The 17,788-nt window shown below is 33.1% G+C and overlaps 1 protein-coding gene across 2 annotated transcripts; it reads right to left on the bottom strand.

Annotated features, from left to right (window-relative positions):
* Positions 1–8,382: 8,382 nt before the first annotated feature.
* On the bottom strand, positions 8,383–14,126 carry LOC112273282 (toMV susceptible protein tm-1(GCR26)). 2 transcript variants are annotated; one of them, XM_024501852.3, is made up of 10 exons: positions 13,460–14,126; positions 12,588–12,975; positions 11,991–12,256; positions 11,557–11,763; positions 11,094–11,309; positions 10,594–10,783; positions 10,033–10,280; positions 9,711–9,889; positions 9,199–9,452; positions 8,383–9,019 (listed from the first exon to the last, which is right to left on the bottom strand). In XM_024501852.3, the coding sequence occupies exons 1-10, from the start codon at positions 13,583–13,585 to the stop codon at positions 8,865–8,867; spliced, it is 2,229 nt and encodes a 742-aa protein (XP_024357620.1). In that variant the 5' UTR covers positions 13,586–14,126; the 3' UTR covers positions 8,383–8,864. The 2 variants fall into 2 exon arrangements, with proteins under 2 accessions (XP_024357620.1, XP_090101503.1); XM_090245377.1 differs by lacking the exons at positions 8,383–9,019; positions 9,199–9,452 and having other exon boundaries at positions 9,707–9,889; positions 13,460–14,119.
* Between the last annotated feature and the right edge of the window lie 3,662 nt (positions 14,127–17,788).

Raw genomic sequence — 17,788 nt, 5'->3', positions numbered from 1 at the left:
ACAGGTGTGAAAAAAGAACTTGCGTTTCAGATAAGTTATACATCTCACTTAGTAAATAAATGGTAGCTGACCATACTTTACTGGAGTCCCATTTAAAACTTTGCTGTGCGGACAGGGTCTTTTCTAGCATCTGATCTATACATAGCGACTTTCCGAAAGTTTCTGAGAAGTGAAGGAGGTTGAGGGGCACAGAACCCTGAACTAATCCTCTCAGGCATACATGAGAGTAGGTGAGATCCGAAACTTATTGACGACTGTTTGCGGCATACCTCATTTGAGAGCGTGGACGAGAACCAGTGCTAGACCTCGTGCGGTTATAACAAAGATCTGCAAAACGAGGACCTTGAAAACCATTTCTTTGCCTGCAGTTCGAAGAATTTTCCTATGTAACGATCAGACGATTGACTGTACGCAGCCCTGAAGTTCGTTTACTCGATACTTTTGGAAGTTCATTTCTCCAGTATGGATGGAGGACTGAGTTTCCCCAGCCATTATTTGCTTTCAGTTACTTTCCTGTTAGCCTCACTGAAGATTCTTCTGATGTCTGCTTCAGGGATTTGATTTCAAGGAGCTACTGCTTCATTGCCAGCATTTGAGGAGAACTACTTGTAGGAAGGTTGAGGTGAGAGGGCGTGTCTTTGTAACGCTGCTGAACCATATTAAAATTTTCACCTCACAACTTGCGCAATTTTGGGACGTCTGCAAAATCTTCTACCTTGATGGAAAACCCTCTGTAGCACTGAGGCATTACAAGAGAATGACTGTTATGAAGTATAAATAATAATGACCGAAAATTGCACAGATTTAAAAGTCTAAGAAATTCTTACTTAAAAAGTATTAATTTTTTTCACTTTAGTGGGAATGTGTGATTGGAATATATATTAATTATCAAGAACACATTATTTGCTAGTAAATTGTATCACCTTTTGCTTTTGGTTAATTCTTTTAAATCCTCAAATTTGTAGACAATTCTATGTAGCAGTAAAAAATTCATACCAAATAATCATAATGCTTTATTTTATTTATTTATTTATTATTTATAATATGTTAATAAGAAATAACATATTTCACTGAACCATTGTTAATGCAAACTTGTGTCTAATTATAATACCAAGCTTTTATTTAGTATGTAATTACCAATCTTAAACAATCTTATTGTCATAATTTATTTAGAATTCTTTCAATCCAAATGTTAATCCTAGATTTCACTCTAAATCCATGATCCTAAAAATCCTAATCATAATTTTTAATATTTTTAATTTAATTACCAAAGTTTATTACTAAGTCCTAAATTTTTTTCTTCAAAAAGGAAAAAAACGCTTGGTATAAAAAGCGTTTAGAGAAGAAGAAGAGAAGTTAGTACAACAAAAATAAAAATTTAGAAAAAATTATTATAAATAAAGAGGTGATTAGCCATCCATGTCTTATATACATACTAAATACACATGGCAATTAGAACCACCTTGAGATTGTATAACATTTAATATAGAAGAATGTTAAATAGACTTAAGTTTTTATTAAATCAATCCACTTATTCTAACCATCATGTAAAAAAAATTATAATTTTTAGATTTACTTTTCTATTATTAAATTTACAACCAATAAAAACCAACCACATTCATCATAATTACCATATTTTTCATGAAAGGTGAGTCTATTAAGTAAAAGCATAGATCTATTTAACATTCTCCTTAGTATATGCTACCTAATAACAACATCTTATTGATAAGCATCAAATAATTTGACTTGAATTCTATTGTTATTAACATCAATAAGTTCAAGTCATATCATTCTCTTGATAGCTTTCTTATGACATCCAAAATTAATAATACAATTATTAAAAGTTTTTTTTGCACCTATTATAATGATTTTTATTGTCATTACATCCAAAAAGCTACACCACTTTTCATCGATGCTGCCTTTGGACAACAAAAATCAAACAATATTTAATTGCTGTTTGTTTTTTTTTGTTTTGTTTTTTTTTTTTTTTCTTTTCTTTACCTTAAAAGTAAAAATTTAACAACTACCTTTATCTATTCCATTCAACCTCACTCACTATAAGAAGCAATATTGCCAATCTCAAGGCACATTTTGCTTTTATATACTATAAATTTTTTAAACTTCTTTACTTTTTCCATCCTAATTTATCACCTATTCTAAGTAAAGCATGTAGCAAAAAATATCCAAGAGTTTGAGAAGACCAATACTATTCAAAGTGTATAAAAGACATTACACATTGGGATGTAATCAAAGCGTTCCAATTCAACCATCTTATTGCTTACATAGATAAAAAAAAAAAAAAGAGAAAGAAGCTCAATAGATGCTACTTGCATCAAAAAATTAGATTTCACAAGCTTGTTTAAGATCAAATAGAGAAGAGTCATGGTACCTCACATGCATCTAATAAAAGAATCTATCAATACTACTATTGTCTAAGATGATTACATTTTAAGGTATATTCTCAATGAAATAATATCCATTATATAAAAAATTATCTTCACTATATTTCTTCTTTTAACCATAAGTTTATATAGTACCAAAGACACTATAAGATACAAGCTATTTGATAAACGTATGGAAGTAGTAACATAGGACAATAATTGCTCAATTAAACATTGCCTACATAAAGACAAGTTTTTAAAATAGGTCTTTGTCTAAACATTTGGCTTCAAAAAAGCCTTCATTACTTTAACAATGACAAGATATATATTTTTTTCTTTCATTAAGACTATTCAATTAAATATTATTAATTAGACTTAGTACTTATTTAAGAAATTTAGAAGAGAATTTTATATGTTGTAGAAGTTATCTATCACCTATGTATTTGCAAAACTATTAAATACAAATATTACAATGAAACATTTTATTTACAAATTCTTACATTTTACTTTGAATGATCAAGGCAAAAAAAATAATTTTTGTACTTAGAATGTTGAATGCTTTGGATAGCTAGATTATATTATAAGATAATGATAAAAATTCTAATAGAAAACGTAAGCAAAAAAATTCAAACTAGGTAATTTTTGTTTTTTACAAATACATTGAATTTCATCAACATGGCAAGAGTTTTTTTTATTTTTTTGGACCAATTTTTTTTTTAAAATTCTTTGAAAGTCTTTGATATCTTTATTGACAATGATTCATCTTTAAAACATCCAATCACCACATTACCAATATAACTAAAATAAATCACTTAGATTACACACAAAGATTGCAAACTTTGAAAAATTATCTATCAAAGTATTATGCAAAGATGCTATAAGATAAGTCCTATTAACACTATAATAACAATTTAAACCAATTGAATGTAACTTACAATAGATTTTACAAAATTTGATTCACCTACCAAGTTCAATGGCTATAGATCTTCCTATAGACAAAACAAACAAATTGCTCAATTTTTTCTATCACTTTTCTAATAACACATCTAATTCTTTGGCAACATCAAGTTTTAATTTTAATCTAGCTTAACCAACTCCAATCATATCAATTCTTAATCCTACTCTAATTCAATCAATTCTAAAATTACCATTTTTTAATCTTGATTTAGCTCAACCAACTTTAACAATACTAATTCTTAGTCTTTATTCAACTTAAGCAACTATAATAACATCTTAGCTCAATCCTAATTCAATTTAACCAAATTTACAAGATATATTTTTCAATATGTATTGTTTGGTATTTACAATAATCTTACATATTTAACAAATATACTTAACTACTAATCAAGAGACACTTGCCCTTAAGCCAAAAACAACCTCAACTAAAGATTTTTCTAGCTACCAAACACAAAGCATATATAAAAGATATTGTTCTAATAAAAAATTATTCAAGTGTTGCTACATCTTCAGCCAATTTTTAAAGCTCTATATAAATCCTTTAAAAGCATAAATTATTGAAAAATAAATTTATACATAATATTAGATCAAATTATAATTTTGTCTCTTTTTTAAACAATACCACCCTGATTTAAAGTCATCATTGGTCTCTAAAAACATATTAAGATCTTAGATTCTTAAGTAGAAAATACCTTCACCATAATTTATAGCCTTATCTACAACCATGCCAAATTTTTGATGTTTGTAAAAGAAAATTTGGTAGCAAAACTACAAACAAACAATTATTGATAAAGATTGTCAAAAACATATAGCAAACTTGATGGCTACACTTCCAATGGTTTATAAATGCATTAAGACATTAGAAGTTGAGTTGATAAAAAAACACACTATGCTTGCCTAAAATTAAGCTACTATTAATAAGGCTTAAATTTAATATAATTAAATTAAAGCTAACACAACATCATTTAAGATTTGCATATTCAATCTTAGAAATATACTTCAAATGATCTCTTATTATAACGTACATCCTTTGAAGTGCATATTGCTACTTCAAAAGACATATTGCAAATTGGCTTTGCCAACCAATAAATTCCAAATAATAGTTGAACACCACATCTTAGATATAGTGCAAATTAACAATGAAGAAAAAAATTGGCTTAAATCCTAGCTACTACATTCATATTTTTAAATATCCAATATTTTTATATTACTATAATTAAAGAAGAATTTTTGAATTTGCTCAAATCAATTCTAGCATATAAACTACTTCAGCAATTGCAAAAAAGATCAAACATCTAATATAATTTGAAATGTCATCTATAACTTCAATTAGGCATTGACATATTTTTTAAATAAAATTTGATCCATGCCAAATCATTAAGACCTTATGTTCCATCTCTTAAAAATAAAAATACTACAATTAAGAATTCAACATATAAAACAGTGAATCCTTTTGACCATTTGGAAGAAAGTGCAACTACATTATCTAAATGTTGCATTCTAATAGATACAAATCCAAATCAAGTCTAAATATTTTTAAGATCCCAATTTCTAATAAAAAACATTGAAGTCTATCATCAATCTTCTAGATAGTGATATAAGAAATATTAAAAGTTATACTTCAAATAAGATAGATGCAATGTGAATTGAAATAATTAATTAAAGATATTTTAAAATAATTGATTCAATAGAGAGATTTGAATCAATAGAGTCCAAAAATTAGAAAGTGAGTTAAAGATGTCTAATCTACAAATGACCCAAATCAATAGGGTTTTGACACTAATAGCCAAGTTGAAAATATCCAAGCTAAGTAAGAATCAATTGTTTTAAAATTTGGAATAGAAAAGATTAAACCAAACATTCATAGAAATATAATAAGCTACTAGAAATTAATTAAAAGAATATGAGTAACTACAAAGACTAAAAATTATAAGTATATGTATATGAAAAGAGAGAAAAAAAAAGAAATCAAATTGTATTAAGTGCTCAATATTAAATTAATGGTTTTTTTTACTACTATTATAGTTGATATAATAATTCACTTTAAATTAATATTGAATCTAAATTATTTTATCCAATACAATACTTTGTCTTTTTTCTAGTTTTTTTTATCAAGGTCTAATCCTTGTCATCTATCATAAAACCAAGTTATATATAGTTTAATCCAACAAGTAGGTACAAAACTCTCTCCAATAAGAATTTTGTCTAAAACTTGCTATATTACACCTAAAAAAGACTCTTTTTGAAATAATATTAATAAATAAATTTTTAATAAAAAGAATTATTACTTGGTATTGATTTAAGATAAAAACTTATCCTTCCTTAAGTAGACCTAAGTTAAGAAGGAAGCTTCAAATCTATCAAAATTTGAACATGTTTATGTGAAAAGTACCAAAATTTAGACTTTTAAGTTTTTTGTATATTAAGTTTTAATCCTCTTTTTTTAGGTAAAACATATTACTAATTTAACTATTTCTATTAATAAAATTATTATTTTTTCAGGATAAAATCCATGATTAATATTATCTATTTTCAAAACTAAAACTTGGACTCTAATTCTACTAAACAATAAGCTTTTATTTTATTTTTGTAGTGACATATATTATTGATTAACATAGTTCTATGAATCAATTGGCTATTTAATCAATTTAATATCTAAGTTTAACATAAATGTAGAGATATTTTTACCCTAAAATTATTTATAATAATTATTAACTAAAAAACATGAAAGTACTTTCAAAAAGACAAGTATAATAGATTATTTTTTAAAAAAAATCATATAAAATTCTTGGATTTTAAAATTTATATGATTTAAAAAAGTGTAAAGAGAAATACAAATCACAGTCAAAATTTAAAAATATAATACTAAAAAATTTGACTATGATAGATCTCTATATAACAAATCTTTATATTTTAGTAGGATGCTTATAATATATAAAATCACTTCTTAAAGAATATTTCAAAATTAACTCCTAATAAAATACTTATCAATATTGGATAAAAACTTAAGATACTTTTGAAATGATAAAATAAGAGGTTTTAGGAAATTTTTATAACTTTACAAGTTTCATGGAAGCAAAATTCTTTTTTAATTAAGAAAATTTTAAATTGTCAAGTTTAGAATGATGTGGCATTATTTATGTAGCTATAATCTATAAAAAACTAATTGAAGATAGATACATTTAAGATATTTTTACATTAATTATACAAAAGAATTTAGAATTATTTATCTTCAGTCTATAAACTTGTCAAGGATCTTACATTTAATATTCAAAAGAATTAAAAAAAATTTAATATATCTTCTATTCATATTTATATAAAAATATAAAATCTTCAAAACAAATCTTATTAATAGAAAATTTTGAAATTGATCAAATTATTTTCTTGTTTCTAAAATCTATGTTTGATAACATTTTGATAATCCAAGAAATCTTCTATTAAGCTAAATGCTTAAAACAATCCCTTATGTTATCAAATTTAGATTTTCCAAAATCATATGATGAAGTTTCAATGATCTTTTTGTTTTCTAAAATTAAAATTTTAAGATATAATCATAAAATTATTTTAAAAATTAAATAATCTAATAAAGAAAGAACTTGTATAAATTTAAATAAATATTTAGAAATTTATAATTAACAAAAAGATTAGAAATTTTTTATTGTTGGCACTATACTATTTATTATTATTATAAGTAAAGTTTTATATTTGCATATCTAAGATGCAATAGAAAAATTTCAATCAATAATAATTTATTTTAAAGAAATTTAAATTAAATTTTTTTGAGGTAATAAAAAAATGATTTGACATTAAGTATAAAAATAAGTGATTAAAATGGTTAGTATTTTTTATTTTTTATTTTATTTTATTTTTTTCTAAGCATTAAGACTTATAAAAAATGGCCTAAATCAGCCATATGTTGATTATAAAAAAATACACTAAGACCATAAAAGGAAAAAAAATAATTTGGTTGAGCTTAGGCATCTTTAAATAAATTCAATAATTTACTTTAAAATTCTTTTGAAATACCAATACACACTAGTAATGTGGACAAATTTTGAACAAATAGAATGAAATATAAGTTAGGGTTTTGATGTTTAACTAAATTAATTTTAAAAAATGTTTTTTTATTATAAGTAACATTTTATTAATATTAGTTTTTTTTTTCACATTAATTTAGATTGGATCTTTTAAAGCAAAAAAAATAACAACATTGGTAAGACACAATACAAAACTTAAAAGGAATAAAAACAAGCTTATATTTTGCAAATCCAAAGATGTACACAAAATAAGAATCATTATTCTAAAGGAAGTAATGAAGGCATTACAACTTGATTTTATGATTAGAGACTTTCATCTAAGAAATTTTGGTATCCAAAAATTATGCAATATAGAATAATACTAGCAAAACCAATTGTCTTAAGCAAACAAAAGTCCAGTTTTGAATGGGCTTTCATTGCTAATTACAAATAGAATGTAGGATCTAAAAATGAGAACTACATTGGCAAAGACTGGGCCAAGATGGTGGGCAGCGTCGAAGACGAGTAACGGAGAAGGAAATGAGGCTCTCACGCTTTCCACCCTCTGCAGTCCAAATTAGAGGACGAACCTGGCTGCTATGGATGAATATGAAAATCAAACACTCCTAAATTCGATTTGGACAATTGCAATTTAAGATGCATCTCCGCAATGCTGCGTCACTAGTCCTTCGTGTTGGTCCATACAGTGATTATTTCAATTGTTTTAACCCACATTTGTCTCCAAATTTGCAAAGCTATGGCCAACAGATGAATATTGCTTTGGAAAAGATGAGAAGATTATGCTTCAAGCACTCCTCTTACATGAGGAAAAGGTCTGCTACATGATCAAATCATCCGTCAACGTTGAAATTTCCCGAATCTCGTACTTATGGAAATTGCATAGTGCAAATGGTCCAAAATGATCTGAATCCTACACAACGCTGCCCAATTGCACACTGCAAATCGTTTACATGTATTGGGCAGTGCTGTGTAGAATTCCGATCTGAGATCATGTGAGCAGAATCGTGTTGTGTAAAGATGTGCCCGGCTGGCGTTCAGATTTTTTTCATCGTAACTATGAACATAAGAGTTCCACATAGATCATAGAAGAAAGCCTCTCTAGTACTCACTAAGTTTGTGGTATCCCAGTAACATCCGATAGAGTGTACAGTTTCGCTGATTGCAGCGTAGTGAACTACATATGCAGACCGCCCAACGGCACGTTCAAATCCTGATAGTGCTTGAACTCTAGGAAAAGAATAAAAGCATCAAGACTTCGTCGTGCTACCAGACAAAGAAGTTATGAGAAAGCATTGGGTATTCAGAAGCGGTGAGGACAGAGGTTAGAAGGGACGAATAACTGATAAAAAGACGCACTTCACATAGAACCTGGATTTACTAGAACATCTGTGGCAATGAATGCAATGTATCACTGCACTCTGTAGGCTATCTCAAAGCAGGGATAATTGACGATCTCGCCAGTTACAGAGGTTATGTGGGTGCATGAAGCTCATCCTGAGATTTGGATCGCCTTGTATTGCTGCATCGTGCCGGCAATTGCTTCTTCAACTGGCAAACGCTCCATGCTTGATGCTCCATAAAACCCATGAACATTCTTTGTTCTTTGCAATACATACTCTGCTTCCTTTGGTCCAGATATAGGCCCTGCAACATTATTCATGGTCATTTTGTTGTGCAGTGATAAGGGTCTCATACAGGATAAAAAATTATGTCAGAATTCTTCTCGTGAAGTAGATTAATATCAAGCCCTTGCTTTTGAAAATCACAGTAAATATTTGTGGGATGAGTTCCCAATAAATGGGTAGGCGAAAGAAAACACTCACCACCATGGCAGAGTACAATGATCTCTGGATTGACTTCATAAGCTGCGTCGGCGATTGACTGTACGCGTCTCACACTATCTTCCAATGAAACTGCCGTCTTCGCCCCGATGGAACCAGCTGTGGTGAGACCCATGTGTGCTACTACGATGTCAGCTCCGGCCATCGCCATGGCGTGCGATTCTTGTGAGTTAAAAGCATACGGGGTAGTCAAGAAACCCATCTCATGCGCTTGTCGAATCAACGTGACTTCAACACTGCAGACACCCATCCGTTTCCAGGGCTGAATCAACTTCCTAACATGTAACTATAATATCCAATTCAAAGAATATGCAATCACTATCACAAGGAGATGAAGCGGAACGACGCCTTTAAAGTTAGGATACATAGAATGAAAGTAGAGGACCTTGAGGTAAAGCATCGTTAGGGAAAGCCTTCACAATTCTAAGCTTACAGCCTTCACGGTGCGTTCAATTGTATCATTGCAAATAAATAAAATGGTCCGACCGATTTACCCATAGCCCATGCCCGTTTCCTCCAGATTTTGCCGGAAATTGCCATCAATAAGGCCAACTGTGGGAAAGTTTTGAATACCGTCAAAGCCCAATCGCTCCAGCTCAACCAAAAATCGATCCATCCGCCGGAAAGGGTCTGATGCACACACTCCTGCCAGTACTGGGACTCTTTTCACCACCTTCACATCAATGGTAACTTTTAACATCTATGTCGGCAGAGATCTTGATACGCAATTTCAAGATAAATATAGTAATATTAAAGTCAAGGTCACATACATCGTTGGAATTGCTCACAGAAAGGATGAGGTATGAACAAACGTACAGGTAAGACCTCCGATGCCATTTCAAGCACCACAGCATTCGCATCCTTGTAGGGCATGAGGCCAGCCAAAGATCCGCGACCAGCCATCCGAAAACGTCCAGAATTATAAATAACTATAAGATCTGCACCTCCTTCCTCTTCAAACTTTGCAGAAATTCCAGTACCAGCCCCAGCACCTATGATAGGTATTCCTCGAGAAATTTGATTCTTCAGCTTTTGCAGTATGTTAGCCCTATTCCTTAACGTTTCTGAAGAGAAAAGAGAAAACTAATGAGCATGAAAATGCAACACAACATTGCAATACTCTACAATAAGGCCATGTGCAAGATTAAACTGAACATAAATAGAACTGCTTCTATTTGAACATCCACGCAGATACTTTCACTCAAATAGGTTTTTCTACAATTTCAAACCTCACCATGGAGTAAATAAAGTAACAGCATGACCTCAACCATCGCTTAGGATCCTTCGTCAGTACGTAAGATAGACAAAGAAAACCACTATCATGCCATTTAGGAGCATTATATAAAGCATTAAGGTAAATATCGAAGAATAGAAGACCTGGTTTAGCTCGTGAAAAATCAGTTGGGCTCCTGATGAGTTTTGGCTTTATGGTTTGGATATGCAAAGACGGAGAGGGTGAGACTTCCCTTTGCTGGGACGCACCACTGGCATGGTGCAGTTCCAGAAAGGCAGCTACAAGTGCATCGGAAAATTCGTGATCGTTGATATGATATGGCAGCCTTTTCACCTGAAATTCACAATAGAGGTGAGTGTGAATGTTACGGAACGATCTTGGAGTGAGACATGAGGTCAAGGACGACTCCCCCCTAAGGGTTGAATCTGAAAAACAGTAGATCTAAGACAACCTAAAACAGCACATGTGACTGTAAAAAAGCTCTCATTTGAAACCATCACTAGGCTTCAACCACCACTAGAGAACTTTCATTCCGAACGGACATTGATATCCGTAAATTGTATGGCAATAGTAACCTGCCAACTTGGGACTAGACTGGACCTTATGTTTCTCACTCAAGTTTGACAAGCTGAGAAAAACTTACTTTTCTTTCTGGAGTCTGTTCAATAGACTTCTCCAGTTCCTCCAACAATGCACCTGTTGCTTCAGGATTATAAAATGCTTGCCCCTCCGCATCCAGGGCTGACACGCCCTTCTCTGGCAATAACACTCGCAGGGGTGCGGCAGAGTGATTCAACTTTTCTGCTATAAATTTTGCAGCTTCCCGATTCTCTTCAATGGTTGTCCGCATCACGGTAATCTAAAACCACAACACCTGAATCGTAAATTTAACTGACCCTTCAAGCAAATAAACTACTCTCGGAGCAAGTAATGCTTTAGAGATTGATCCAGGAGAACCTCTGCAGGCTATCTCTGACCACACCAGGGATCCCGTCAGCTACCAAAGCAAGCACATGCAATCTAGGTCAAATCCCTGTATAGAGCAACTTCAGCGGATTTCTATGTAACCAGCCGAAAGTACTGAAAGCATCAAATTTCAGCTTTACCTGCTCATTGTGGACGTGAAATTGTCGCTTGGAGAATTGCTCAGGCACAGAAGATTTGCTACCGAAGTTGACCATGTCCAAGGCACCAACAGAGAGCACTAGAGGAATCCGTTGCTGCAATATAGCTTGAAATCGGTTTGGACCACAAGCCATGATTCCTCCTACAATGTAATCCGCAACCTCTGTAGTTGTCACATCAATCACGCCCTACACAACAGGACAATGATAGACGTACATGAGATACGTAAGCTCGGGTACATGTAGTGTGTACTTCATCTTGCCGAGATATAGCAAAAGGGAAAAAAAGAGAAAAAAAAAAAAAAAAAAAAAAAAAAAAAAAAGGAAAGAAAAAAAGCTACTACGCGGAGAAACACGCTGCGTGACGTACTTAACTAGACTTAAAACATACAAACTCGCGCACTAAACACTTATACCTGGACAAGACCCTGGGCAACCAAATTCTCCATGGCTCGTCCCCCTGTACCGGTGGCATGAAATACCAGTGTTTCATACCCATGCTGATCAAGCTTGGCCCTGACAGCATCAGCGCATGGAGTAGTCACTCCGAACATAGTAATAGCGACAGTCGGCTTTGTAGAAACAGTTCCTTTCTGACCAATGGCATGCTCACAAGTAGCGACCATACCAGCTGCTGCACCCGCAGCATTCGCCAGCACAAGACGGCTCAATGTATTGAGTCCTGCATTAACAGCATGGGTTAACAACATGCGTTCAATCCCTCATGAACCACAAGATTGCACACCAGGAACGACCACATTGTCAATTTAACAAAATCAGTACTGATGTAGCGATCACTGATACATTCTGAGCTGACTTAAAATAAACTGTTACAGTGTCAGCCTAATGATCTGGTCGAGACAAAATAATCTGGATTCTGAGCCTGGAGAAATCATAATCCAAATCGGCTTGTGCTATGTGGCAGTCAACTGATTTTTAGATGCTTCTAATAACAAAGTGTAAGCAAATACTAAATACGGATGAAAGTGATACAGGGTAAGGATGAGCAGAACCTGCAATATCGACAACTGAAGGAAAAAGGACAAGATCGGTAGTTTTCACATAAGCAGCAGTATTTCCACTAGCCACTGTAGAGATCAGGACTTTAGGTACTCCTAAAGGAAGAGCCCGAAGAGCAGGAGCGATAAGCGCAGTTCCACCAGAGCCCCCGACACCAATGGCGCCGGCAAGCTTCCCATGTGAGTGTGACTTTTTAAGAAGGTGCACAAGGGCTAAGCTCAAAGTGGCAAGCGCTTCGTTCCGCTCCCTTCCAAGAGATGAAATCGTCAGCTCGTGGCCATCTGGATGGTTCGAAAGCACTTCCTCATTGCTTATGTTGGAGTGATCAGTGCTGCTTGGAGTTTTCAGAGTGGTTGAAACATCCACCACCACAACTTCAATCTGCACACAGAAACACACACACACACGCCAGGGAATGGATTGTAATAGTAGGATGCATTCAACCATGTACATCTAAAATAGTCCCAAAATGTATTGCAGTCAAAACCATTCGCAAGCCACTATTGCCATTAACATTCCTTAGCGTTAACAGTTAAGCCAACTAACAAGCTTCTGTCGATTCTTTGCAAATTTACCGATGCATCGGAACTGGCGTGCTCCACAACACCCAACTGAATGAAGGAGCACAAGACTTTGAATGTTTCAAAGCAGAGCAACTTCATTCAACATCAGAAGCTCAATCAACGCAACCTAACGATTCTCTAACCAATGCCTCACCGAATCGCTGAGACCTCAGCATAGAATCCAGCAAGCAGGGTTTGACTTGCGAATTAGAAAAGAAACAAAGACGACCCATTCTCAGAATCCGATCACCCAATTCTCAGATCTCTCATCGAACACAAACCCACCCAATAACATAGCTTACATTATCAAGCTGGAAGCGCGCGAGAGCTGATGAAAGGCATTCCGCGAGGAAGTGAATCTCGGGGCCCTTCGTGTCCAAGGTACCAATACAGTACAAATTCTTCGTCGCCCCTCCTCGTTCTGGCATGGTGTACCCCTGGTTCTACCCCGAACACCTGAAGCGGTCCCCCGTGGTAGCTAACCCACAAAAAAATCCTTCCTCTTACTCTTTCCTTCCCCTGCCTGTCCCCAGCTTCAATCTCAAATCCTACCAGCAACCCAATAGCAACGACTTCAGTTCAGTGTCAGCGATCCGAGTTCTCTCATCCGAGGAGTGTGCAAAGATTGTATAGGGGATCGAAGGAGAAAAACCCTGCCAAGTAAAACCGCGAGGGAGGGGAGGGGAGGGGGTAGAGGGACAGATCCTGGTGCAAGGAAAGCGAGGAGTGCGTGCGTGCGTTCGAGAAAGAGGGCGCGGAGACGAGGATGCGATGATTCCCGGTGCCAGCTTGCACCTGGTGGGGGACAATAAAAGAGAAACCTAACGAAGAAGAAGAAGAAGAACGCGTGTTCACACGCCCCGATGGATGATGCACCGAGAGAGAGAGAGTTGGAGACAGACGGAGAGACGGGGGAGAGCGAGCGAGCGAGAGAGATCAAGAGGTTAGGGGAGTAACTAAGTGGCTTTGATTTGATTGCGATTGTGGCCATCTCTTCCTCCATCCCACTGCTTCCTTCCTTGCATGCTTTGCAATGATTGGTGTGCTTGCGATTGTGCCACTGCCGCGACCGGGTTGCCTGGCGAACCTGATCAGACACGTGGAGCCGGAACATCGGAATGCGAGCTAGAGCGATGGCGGATCGCAGTTCTTTCTGCCCGTTGGCGGCGTCGTGACGCTCAACGTCGGCGATGGGCCCCTCCTCCCCAGTCTCAACGTCGTGAGGCTCAACGTAGCAGTGGAGGTGTGTGATGAAAGGAGGTGAGACTTGGGGAGTGGGGGGAGTGAAGAGGAGGAGGAGTAGGAATTGGATATTATTATTATTTTGGCCCATTCCCTTCAGTAGTTATGTGAGTGAGTGCCTTTTTGTATTGCATTGCTTTGCATTTGTGGAACTATTGTTATATTAGGTCAAACTCCATTCTTATATTGTTGACAAAATATGTTGACTTGATGAATTACATTTATCCCTCAGATCTACATATACATTTGAAAGTATTTATACTTGCTACATCAAAAATGGCCTCATCTTTTGTTTACACTAGATCATGGATATTTGAATGATCCATACACAACATGGTGTCCAAGCCTAAAGGCTTTTGGGTAGAGAAAAGGACTTATGGAGCTTTACTCCAAGATCCAAGATTAATATAGTGTAGTCTTTTAAGTTTTATGCAATATAATCTTTCTTTTTTTAAAAAAAAATTAAATAGACAAATGTCAAACAAAAGAGACTTAGAGAGAAAGAAAAATAGAAAAAAAAAAAAAAAAAAAAACTTGAAGAAACTACATCATATGAATTGATATTAGTTATAGACATAGAAGAAAAGTCATTGGGAGATCACGTCTTTCATCTAAAGCTACAATTATACAAAATATCAAATTATATTAGCAAGAATATTTGTGAAGTTGGAGAATCTAACAAGCTAGAAGGATTTGTTGACTATTATATATGGTACATCAAGATGGATGCAATCTTAAAGAAAAAAATGGCTACAGGGACTAATCTAAATCAAAAAATCTCTTTCTAAGTTTTTTTTTTTTATTCTAAAAAGAATAGTATACAACTTGGACAAGTTAAATGAGGCAAAGGCAAGAGTTTGATTTGCACCCATTTTACATATCTTTAACAATTTGATAATATTTGTTACTCTCAAATAAGATCCATTAGAGGATTTTGAAATTTTATAAATGCCACAGATATATATATATATATATATATATATAGATAAGAGATTTTTCATAGATGATAAATATAAATAGATTTGATAATATCTTATAGCAAAGCTACTTAAAAGCTTTATAAACACATATTTGACTATATACATGTTTGTAGTTGATTGATAGGTTAAAAACTTGGCCAATAAATTAACCATATGTCATATGTATTAATAACTTGTGGTAAAAGCTTATCATATAGAGTACATATAAGAAACTTGTTTTGTAAGTTAGATACATGTCTCACAAGTTGTACACATATTGGAGATACTATAGAACATTGCTATGTAGTTCATAGTTAGATAGTATATGTGTCATGGACTTACACATGTAAGCCAGTAATTACCTATATAAATAGGTAGAAGTAGATAGAAGTATGTAAAAACAAGTTAATTTTGTAATATCTTCTAAGAAAGCTTTTTAAAAGCTTTTAAAAACTAGATGTTGATACCTGGAGAGGACTAGGTAGGAACTAGGATTGAAATCAGACCTTGAGGCACAAAACTGAGTCTTGACGACGATTCTAGGACTCTTTGGCAGATCAAAGAAAAGAATTTGATAGAAGATTGGATAGAGTTTCTATGAGCATTGATTTTGGGTGGTTTGGATCTGTATTGACTTTGTAAGAGCTTTGCAAAGTCAAGGTTTGTTTTGGATGACTTGGGTTTTGTGAAATAAAATAGGGTTTATGTTTTGGATGATTTCAAGAGTTTTGCAATAGATTTAGAGGTGAAATTTTGTGGATTAATGGTTATAGTTGTGTTCAATATGTGTTGTAAATTTGAACTTGATCTAACGGTCAAATTGAGGATTATTGAGGTTTAAGTGAGTCAAGATCTTAGAAATTAGAATTTTAGGTCTAGTAAGGATTTTTGAGATTTCTTGCAATCTACTAGTTGGATTGGAGTGAAATTTATGTGAGAGGATATTACACTTATTTTTCTATGTATATGAGAATTTTGAAATCAATCGAATGGTGAAAAGAAGAGATATTGGCTCTCGAAGATTGGAAACAAGTTTGGAGAAGGAGGTCGACCAATATCCAAGCACGTTTTTGAGATTATCGTCTGTTTGGTAATTTCGATCCTTTTCAAAAATTTTGTGATTATTTTCAACTTAGTTTTTAAGAAGTTTGCAAAATTTGAGTCAAGTTCAACGGTTCATTCATTAGTTATTGAGGTTTAAATCTATTGTAAAAATTATTAGGATTTGATTAGGATTTGGTTTAGGGTTTAGAGTTTGGTTAGGATTTGATTTAGGATTAGGGTTTGATTTAAGATTTATGGTTTAGTTTAGGATTTAGGATTTTATTATGGTTTGTTAGGATTTAAGATTTAGTTAGTTTTGGCCTAAAGTTTGAATGAAGTCTAATAAGATTTTAACTAGGATTAAATTAAAATTGAATTGACATGTATTTGAGATATATTTGTGATCATTTTAATATTTCTTTAAGATTTTTTATTATTTCTTTGAAATTTCTTTGAAGTTTCTTTGAATTTGATTAAAGCTTGTTTAACATTATTAGTATTCTATTAGAATTAAGATTTTGTTGTTACAATTTCTATTCTACCTTCCATAGCCAGATACCTGGAGCATTCTCAAACAAAACTTTATATATTACGACAACGGATTTCATTGGTTTATACATCATCTTCCAATTCATGTCCTTGATAGATTGACAAGAGTATACTTACAATATCAGAGCTTTGTCTTGTCTTAATTAAGAGTAGATTACTCCTTTTTTCATAATAAGATATAAGCATATTAAAAATTATGGATTACTCTCTTCTAAATTGATATTGTTCTTAGTATTTTCTTTGTCCTCAACTCATTTCTTTTAATTATCTTGAGTAATATTAGATATTTTTTTGAGTGTAATTATAGCAGAGCTTGTTGAAATGAAGAGTGCAATAGCACAAATGCAAGTACAATTGAGGGAGTTGATGCTTGCAATGCATCAACTTAACTTACAATCTTAAAGATCAACAAGAATGGTAGGAAGTGAAGATATAGAGATGATTAAAGCTGCTTCAACATTTGCACCAAATCATATCCTTCTACCCACAGTGGAACATCCTTCAAGTGTTAGAGAACTAGGAGTTGTCCTGCTCGAGAAGTTTGATGATATAAGATTCAAATTTCAAGGATGTATCAATCAAGTACAACTTGTGATTAAACTTCAACATCAAAGCTATCCATTTTTAGGATCACAAGTTAGATTAATTGGTACACTTCTTTCAAGTTTAGCACTATTTTAATTTTTCATCTTTTCTTGAATGATAAGATCCAATATTGGATAATTATGAGGTATTTTTGGTAAAATTTTAGTCCATGTATGGAAAACATGATGCAACTCGTGTTGCAACCAATAAGTTCCATATTTTGTAATAGAAAAATTGATTTGTAACATTATA

The sequence above is a fragment of the Physcomitrium patens genome, chromosome 20 (assembly GCF_059467195.1).
Source record: "Physcomitrium patens ecotype Gransden chromosome 20, ASM5946719v1, whole genome shotgun sequence".
NCBI classification, from domain to species: domain Eukaryota; kingdom Viridiplantae; phylum Streptophyta; class Bryopsida; order Funariales; family Funariaceae; genus Physcomitrium; species Physcomitrium patens.
This window is presented reverse-complemented; position numbering and strand designations above follow the sequence as displayed.

Bases quoted from the DNA above. Each gene is read 5' to 3' on its own strand.
- LOC112273282 (XM_024501852.3), bottom strand. From the start codon at position 13,585: ATGCCAGAACGAGGAGGGGCGACGAAGAATTTGTACTGTATTGGTACC. The intron at 12,976-13,459 runs GTAAGCTATGTT...TTCTGTGTGCAG, and splicing joins CGCGCTTCCAGCTTGATAAT to ATTGAAGTTGTGGTGGTGGA. The intron at 12,257-12,587 runs GTTCTGCTCATC...CTGTTAATGCAG, and splicing joins TTCAGTTGTCGATATTGCAG to GACTCAATACATTGAGCCGT.